At 49.9% G+C, this 7,776-nt stretch overlaps 1 protein-coding gene and 1 long non-coding RNA gene across 3 annotated transcripts in view; one reads left to right on the plus strand and one right to left on the minus strand.

Moving 5' to 3' along the window:
* Positions 1-838: 838 nt before the first annotated feature.
* Positions 839-7,776, plus strand: part of LOC110283868 — a 9,351-nt gene continuing 2,413 nt past the window's right edge. Inside the window, exon 1 of the long non-coding RNA XR_002376884.1 lies at positions 839-928. This is a non-coding gene — a long non-coding RNA (uncharacterized LOC110283868). The remainder of the gene's footprint in view (positions 929-7,776) is intronic.
* Tedc2 (tubulin epsilon and delta complex 2) overlaps positions 3,356-7,776 on the minus strand; it is a 5,954-nt gene continuing 1,533 nt past the window's right edge. The window contains exons 5-10 of one of the 2 annotated variants that reach the window (XM_021149418.2): positions 7,467-7,520; positions 6,526-6,619; positions 6,245-6,356; positions 6,037-6,138; positions 4,593-4,783; positions 3,356-4,334 (exon numbers count right to left, since the gene is read on the minus strand). In XM_021149418.2, coding sequence (XP_021005077.1) covers positions 4,188-4,334; positions 4,593-4,783; positions 6,037-6,138; positions 6,245-6,356; positions 6,526-6,619; positions 7,467-7,520 — 700 coding nt within the window. In that variant the 3' untranslated portion in view covers positions 3,356-4,187. The remainder of the gene's footprint in view (positions 4,335-4,592; positions 4,784-6,036; positions 6,139-6,244; positions 6,357-6,525; positions 6,620-7,466; positions 7,521-7,776) is intronic. The other variant, XM_029471294.1, reaches the window with a different exon arrangement.

The following is a 7,776-nucleotide window of genomic DNA, read 5'->3' on the forward strand; positions in this document are numbered from 1 at the left end:
CAGACTTTTTGCAAGCCTCCCTTTCCACACTGTCAGGCCAGCTGGGCGGCAGCAATCAGCTCTCCGTGTTGAAAACGAAAAGCTGAAAAGCACCGGTTGGTGGAGGGATGGTGTGAGGGGGAAGGGCGTAGAAGGAGGAGGAAGGGTAAAGGCTGGTAGCCCTCCCTACTTCATGAGGATTTAGAAATAAACAGTTTAGGGAGGGGTCTTCTGTGTCTTGCCAACAGTGAAATGCAGCCCTCTCGCCCAGACCTTGCTGGGAGGTGGCCCCTCACACAGGCTCAGGCTTCCCTAGGCTCCCGCTGCTGCACAAACCCAGCCCTCTTCCTCCGCTGAGCTCGCCAGCACAGAAAGGTGGCGGTCAGGAGTCCAAGGCCGACGCCAAGAGCAGCCAGAGACATGCTTTGGGCCAGATCCAGGCAGGGCCCGCACAGCGAGAAGGTGATGCCGGTGCCAGATGCACCGGCCAGCACCGCCAGAGCGCCGAAGGGCAAGCCGCAGCGCGACCAGGAGCCCCCCGCACCGCCGGTGGCCAAGAACAGGGCATGGAGGGCTCCAGGGGGTTCTGGGGACGCCAGACCTGGCAGGGTGGGCTCAGGCAAGGACTCTGGTGATCTCATGTTTCCGACTAGGTGGCCGAGCTTCGGGAGTGGAGATGGGGTGGCAATGATAAGGATGCCCATCACAGCCTTACGTCACATCCTGGTCTGCCACGTAAGAGCCAATTGGTCCCAAACTTGGTGACGACACCAGGACGCTTGGGAGTTCCACTGCCTCCTCCTGGCTTTGGCAAGGAATTGGGCAAGCAGGGTGTTGGGTAATATTTAAAGTGCTTCCCCTATTTTCATGGAACCCTTCACAAATACCCCGTCTAACTCCAACCAGGGAACCTCTCAGGTGTTGAGAGGTTAGAACTGGACACTACCAGGTAGGGTCATGTAGTCAAGGGCCACTGAGCTCCCTAAGCTTGGCCAGGGGGTGAGGTGGACAAGGCCCTTGCCATTCTTAGGTTTAGGATCAGTCACTGGTACATTGAGACAGTATGAACAAGCAAACGAACCAACCAATGGAATAATTCTAGGGATCTTGGGGTGGTTAATGATTGGTCTAAGGTTAAGGCTTCCTCTAGATCACAGACTTGGGCATAAGCTTTCCAGGTAGCAGGAGGCTGATTGGTTAGTCTAAGGGATGGTTCTAGTCAGGGGCCCTCTGCTAGGGCTGGGTGCTAGCTTGACAGGGTGGAGTAGCCTTCTCTCTTGGCTCAAAGATTCTGGGTTCTGTTCTGGGAGCCACTTCTCAGCCCAAGAAATCCATGTTTTGCTTTTTTTTTTTTTTTTTTTTTTTATGTTCTACTTCAGTCTCTAATTTGCTTCCAGCCCTTACTTGGGGCTGTTTTGACTAATTTGCTCGGCAGGACTGACCTTTGTAAAGACTTTTCTTTGCAAGAAGGACCTTCTGCTTGGAACCAGCGTTAGGTTCTTAACCATTATCTAGTTCACTCCCTTCACCTACAGACCTCGCCTGGCTCTCCTACGGCCAGGTTTACTCTCATACACACTTCATGTCCCTGTGATAGAGGCTATTCTTCTCTGTGAAAGGTTCCTGTCCTCTCCCCAGTTTGGTGAGGCTCCAGAGCTGTATAAACATGAGTCTAGTAGCCAGCTGGAAGAAATGCTTGGGATACGGTTAAGTCCTCTTAAAATAAACTAAAATCCCAGCTCTTGTGAAACAGACAGGAGAGCTAGGAGTTGGAGAACAGGCTGAGCTACACAGTGAGATCCTGTCTCAACAAGACAAAACAAAAATCTGGGGACCTGGGACCGAAGAAATGGCTTAGTGGCTATGAATGCTTGCTTAGAGCCGGGCGTGGTGGCACACGCCTTTAGTCCCAGCACTCGGGAGGCAGAGGCAGGCAGATTTCTGAGTTCCAGGCCAGCCTGGTCTACAAAGTGAGTTCCAGGACAGCCAGGGCTACACAGAGTAACCCTGTCTCGAAAAAACATTAAAAAAAAAAAAATGCTTGCTTAGGGGCATAGTGGTACTTTATCTTAGTACCTTTAATCCCAGTTCTCAGGAGGGAGAGACAGCTGGGTCTCAGTGAGTCCAACCTGGCCTACATATTGAGTTGCAGGCCAATAAAGGCTACATCGAAGAAACACACAAACAAAAAGAACACTTGCTAATCTTCAAAAGACCCCAAATTCTGCTTCCAGCATTCATCCGCAGCCTTTAACTACAGCTACAGGGGAGCTGATGCTCTCATTTGGAGCTTGTGGGAAACTGTACACAGGTGTTATACACCCACATTAAAAATAATTCTTCTGAGACAGGGTCTTAATATATAGACCCAGTTGGCCTTAAACCCATTGAGACAGACCTGCCTCAGTTTCTGAAGTACTGGGATTAAAGGTGTTGGATACAATGATCAGTTAAAGTCTTTTAACAAAACATCTAGGAGCTGGAAAGAGGGATCAGCAGTTAAGAGCACTTGGTGCTCTTGTAGAGGACCCAGGTTTTGTCCCCAACATCTTTGTGGCAGCTCGAAACCAACTGTAACTTGGTTGGCTTCTGCACGCATCAGGTACACATGAAGTGCACATTTCCATATAGGCACCCACATTCACATATTTAAACCTATTATTTTATACATATGGGTATTCTGTCTGCATGTATGTAGTCCATCATATGTGCACAGTGCTTAGCTAGCAACACTGGAAGAAGCCATTGGATCCCTTGGAAACTGGGTCTACAGGCAGCTGAGTCACATGGATACTCTTAACTACTGAGCTCTGTCTCCAGCCCCCAAAATAAAACAACTCTGGGGAACAGCCTAGGAGTACTTGAGATTCTTGCAGGAAACACCAGGCAGGAAGCAATCCATAATTGCTGCAGAGGCTACAGCCCTGCCCCCTGCCCTTTCTTCTCCTAGGGAAGTAACAATTCCTTCCATACGGGTGAAGCCTAGGAGGGGACAGTGCCATAAGTGAGGGGTACTCAGCATGAAGCAAAGGCCCTCACAGGCTGGTCCCAGGTGACAATGGGGATGGAGCGGAGCGGAGGTGTGGGCATGTGAAAAAATGATCATGGGCAGGGAGGGGCAAGCCTGTTCTGATGTGGCTTGTGGCTTTCAGGAGTGCCAGGGGACAAATGTTAATGATTTTTCTCACCTTCCCCTATGCAGAAGAGACAATGTTGTACTTTTGATTTTTGTTGTTGTTTTGTTTTTCAAGACACGGTTTCTCTGTCTAGCCCTGGCTGTCCTGGAACTCACTTTGTAGACCAGGCTGGCCTCAGAAATGCCTCTGCCTCCCGAGTGCTGGGATTAAAGGCATGTGCCACCACTGCCCGGTACTTCTGAATTTTCAAAAAAGGTTTATTTATTTATTTTATGTATATAAATATACTGTAGCTGTCTTCAGACACACCAGAAGAGGGCATCAGATCCCATTAAAGATGGTTGTGAGCCACCATGTGGTTGCTGAGAATTGTACTCAGGACCCCTGGAAGAGCAGTCAGTGCTCTTAACCATCAAGCCATCTCTCCAGCCCATACTTTTGAATTTTTATTGGTAAACCCCTTCCTTTTTTTATTTAAACAGAGTTCAGGCTGCCCTTAAACTTAGGACCTCTTCGTTCAGCCTCCCCTGTGGAATTGCAGGCACTCCAAATCCCTAAATTGATACAAGTCTTTTCATTTTGGTTTTTTGAGACAGGGTTTCTCTGTGTGGTCCTGGCTTGCTCTGTAGATCAAGCTGGCTTTGAACTCACAAAATCACCAGCCTCTGCCTCCCACCTAGGTAATCGATACAATTCTTAAAACCACAAAGAAAGAAACAAGCATCCAAAAAGCTGCTTACCAAACCCTAGTATGATATAATTTAAATACTTACACTTCCTAAAGGAGTTCTAGTGTCATACAAGTAGTCTGGAGGTCTAGAGTGAGAGAAAGTAGAGGCAGCCAAGGACTCCCCCAGGAAGGCAGAAAGCTGAGCCTGACTAAGAAGTCTAAGAAGGGGCTAAGAGGAGCTTGGGGGGAGGGGGAGCACCCTGGCCACGCAGCTTTCTCAGTGAGGTTATAGCTCTGTGGTCTCAGCTCCCCCAAACTGGAAAATCTCCCTCAATCCCTGTTCACTACACTCCAGCTGAGAGGAGGGGGCTCTCCCATAGAGGCTTGTCTGCCCAGACTGCTTAGTCAGCAGGGTCATCTCGAAGGACTGTGAGGAAGCGCTCCCCTCCCTCACAGAGCAGACTGTATGTAGCCCGACACAAGGCCAGCCAAGGCGGTGCTCCGGGATCCTGGGTGTTTATCAGAGGGAGGAGTTCAGCCATCAGAACCTGGGGAACAGTACAGAGAAAAGACCTCAGTGGGCAACCCTGGGGTAAGTAAGCTTCCGCCCTCTTTCCTTCCTCGGGTTCTAGACATCCTGGCCATGAGGATGTCCCAGCTCACATGGAGGCCGAGAAGCTCACTGTCACAACCTATCCCAGCTACTGCTTCTCCTGAGACTTACCCTGGGGTTGGAGTAGGGTGGGAGTCAGTGCCAGCCTCAGTAAGGTCACTGGCTCCCAGGAACCCAGGAACCCTGGAAGTACCTTTTCTAGATGGATCTGCTGGTGTAGCACGGCCACCTGAAGCTTCAAGGTGGCCAAGGTCTGCAGCTCCTCGGTGCTAGCATAGACAAGGAGCTCAGGGCTCCAGGCAGAGTCCACCTCTCCTCCGCAAACGGACGAGGCCTGAGTGTGCTTCTCTGCAAGGCATGCTCCTGGAAGTTGTTCTGTCAGAGCTATGAGAAGAGACATCTGTAGTCTGAGGGGGTGACAGCCATCACCAAGGTCTCTCTTCTTACAGGCCAGTACTTAGCTTTCCCCTTCCCTACTGTCAGTTGTATGCTTGGTTCTAAAGGATACAAAGCTGAGCTTTTAAAACAACCTAGAATAAGTCAGGCGGTAGCGCACACCTTGAATGCCAGGGCTTGGGAAGCAGAGGCAGGCAGATCAGAGCTCAAGGCTATCCTGGTCTACTGAGCGAGTTCCAGGACAGCCAGGACTACACAGAGAAACCCTGTGTCAAAAAACAAACCAAAACAGAGGAACAAAAGCCCCACCCTAGTGTGTAGCAGCCAGTAGTATGCATAGTGTAATGGGTTTGTCTGCCTCTGGGCTCTGGGCTGGTGGCCTTTCCTTCCAAAGTCACAGGCAAGGCAGGTTAAAGCACCAGAGGTTCAGCTTGTGCATTATATATTCAGAAGCTGAATACTAAGCCCCAGACCACACTGTAACTTAATACTGGGGTGCTGTATTAACCAATGTATTGTGAAGAATGCTCCCTATTAGTTCATGATTGGTCAGTAAATGGCTGGGGCTTCTGATTGGGCAGAAGAGGAGGAGGGGGCGGGGCTGGAAAGTGAGTGAGTAATGGGGCAGGGGGAGGGGAAGGAGAAGGAGGAAGAGAACAGAGAGGGATGGACCAGGAGAACCCCGAGGACAGGCTGACAGAGCAGAAGCATCCATCAAGACAAGATTGGCATGTGACTGACATTTGTGTGGTTTTAACAGATGGAAGAATTAGAAAAGCTCGAAACAACCTCTCAGCATAGTGGCTATAGCCTATTATATGTGTGTGTGTGTGTGTGTGTGTGTATATATATATTTTTTTATATGTAAATAAAATAAATTATAGTCGGGCATGGTGGCGCACGCCTTTAATCCCAGCACTTGGGAGGCAGAGGCAGGCGGATTTCTGAGTTGGAGGCCAGCCTGGTCTACAGAGTGAGTTCCAGGACAGCCAGGGCTATACAGAGAAACCCTGTCTCGAAAAACCAAAAAAAAAAAATAAATAAATAAATAAATAAAATTGTAGTGTTTCTGTGTCGTTTACTCGGGATCTCTACAACCAGTCATGGGACAGAAACTCCCAATAGTTATTTATGAACAAAAAGGGGCATAACAACCCCCCCCCCACACCAGAAAATAATTTCTTGCTTTACTCGACCCTAATTCAGACCTGAGCACAGGTAGTGCTGGGCTAGAACCTCACCTGCTTGCAGCACCTGTATCCTGTGGAGACACTGTCCTACAACGGTCTGCAGTCCTTCCAGGGTGAGCAGGCATCGGTACTCCTGCATCCAGTCAGTGGGAGCTACACAAGTGAAGGAGGGCAAGCAGGGTCCATGAGGGTCCCCAAACCCTGCCTGTCCCTCTTTCACATTCTACCCTCCACCCACGTTCCAGTCAGGACCACTGACCTGTTGCAAGTTCCTTTTGCATACGAAGTCTCAGCAGCACACAGGCCTTCCTCAGGATCCGTGCGTGCGCCTCCACCTCTGTAGCACTGGGCCTGTGGCTGGAACAGCCTGACTGTGTAGTAGTTAGGGAAACCGGTCTGTGGTCAGACCCAACCCTCCCACCCAAGATGAGTTTGGAGAGACAGCACTGCCGCATCACAGGCCATATTGGTCCTTTCCCAAACCTGCCCAGCTTAGAGCCTGTTCTAGGATGCCCAGTTCCCCCATGACAGTAAGGATACAGCCATCTGAAGTTTGTGGAGGAACTGAGTTTTGGCGGTTCTAGTGGCATCTGTGGAATCGTTGGTTCCTGCAGAGTTGAGCTGGGCCCACAGGCTGAAACAGGCCCAAAGGCACACCAGAGGAACAAAGTTATTTTAACCAACCAGAGTATAGCTTAAGAGGCAGGGGAAGTGATGGGCAGGGGGCATATCTGCTTAGGTATATGGCTTTGCTAGATGGCAGGAGGAGGCAACCGAAGCCTCAGGGAACCTAGAGATATTGTCCAAAACAAGGGGGCAGCAGAGATCTTTCCAGGCACAGTACAAACATGTAAGAGGAGCCATTGTTTGACCACACAGCACCTCTACGAAACAGGGCCCATTACTGTGATTCCAGAAGGAAGACAGTCTGGAATTTGTAGACTAAGTGTCTACATTCAGCCCTTAAGACTGGGGCTGGAGACAGCAGTTAAGAGCACACGGTGGTCCTTTAATAGAGGACCTCAGTTCAGATCTCAGCATGGACTCTGGCAGCTCACAACCACTGTGACTGCAGATCCAGGCACCCCGACTCCCTCTCCTGGTGACATACTCACTCAAACACACATGCACGCTACATTAGAACAAGAAGGACATGCTAGGCAGTGGTGATGCACACCTTTAATCCCAGCACTTGGGAGGCAGAGGCAGGTGGATTTCTGAGTTTGAGGCCAGTCTGGTCTACAGAGTTCCAGGACAGCCAGGGCTACACAGAGAAACCATGTCTCGAAAAACAAAAACAAACAAACAAAAAAAGAAGAAGAAGGAGGAGGAGGAGGAGGACGTAACAGACGAAAGCTTGCTTGGTTGAACTGGGAACTACAAATCTTCAGCATGCACAGGGATCAGTGAGTGCAGAAGCAGAGACCTCCCCATCCCAATGTTTGTGATGTTTTCCTGTCTCTGTCACCACTCAGCCTTACCAGGAATTCCGAGACACTGCCTTCCTGAAGTCCTCAGGTAGCTGCAGGAGAGTCCTGTGAGAGAGAGAAGCCAATGCTAAGAGCAGTCTCCTCACATTCTAGGGCTGTCATTCTTTTTGTTGTTGTTTTGTTTTTTTCTGAGACAGGGTTTCTCTGTGTAGCCCTGGCTGTCCTGGAACTCACTCTGTAGAGCAGGCTGGCCTGGAACTCAGAAATTCGCCTGCCTCTGCCTCCCAAGTGCTGGGATTAAAGGCCTGTGCCACCACACCCGGCGTTAGGGCTGTCATTCTTTTTTTTTTTTTTTTTTTTT

The sequence above is a fragment of the Mus caroli genome, chromosome 17, assembly GCF_900094665.2.
Source record: "Mus caroli chromosome 17, CAROLI_EIJ_v1.1, whole genome shotgun sequence".
In the NCBI taxonomy this organism is placed as follows: Eukaryota; Metazoa; Chordata; class Mammalia; order Rodentia; family Muridae; genus Mus; species Mus caroli.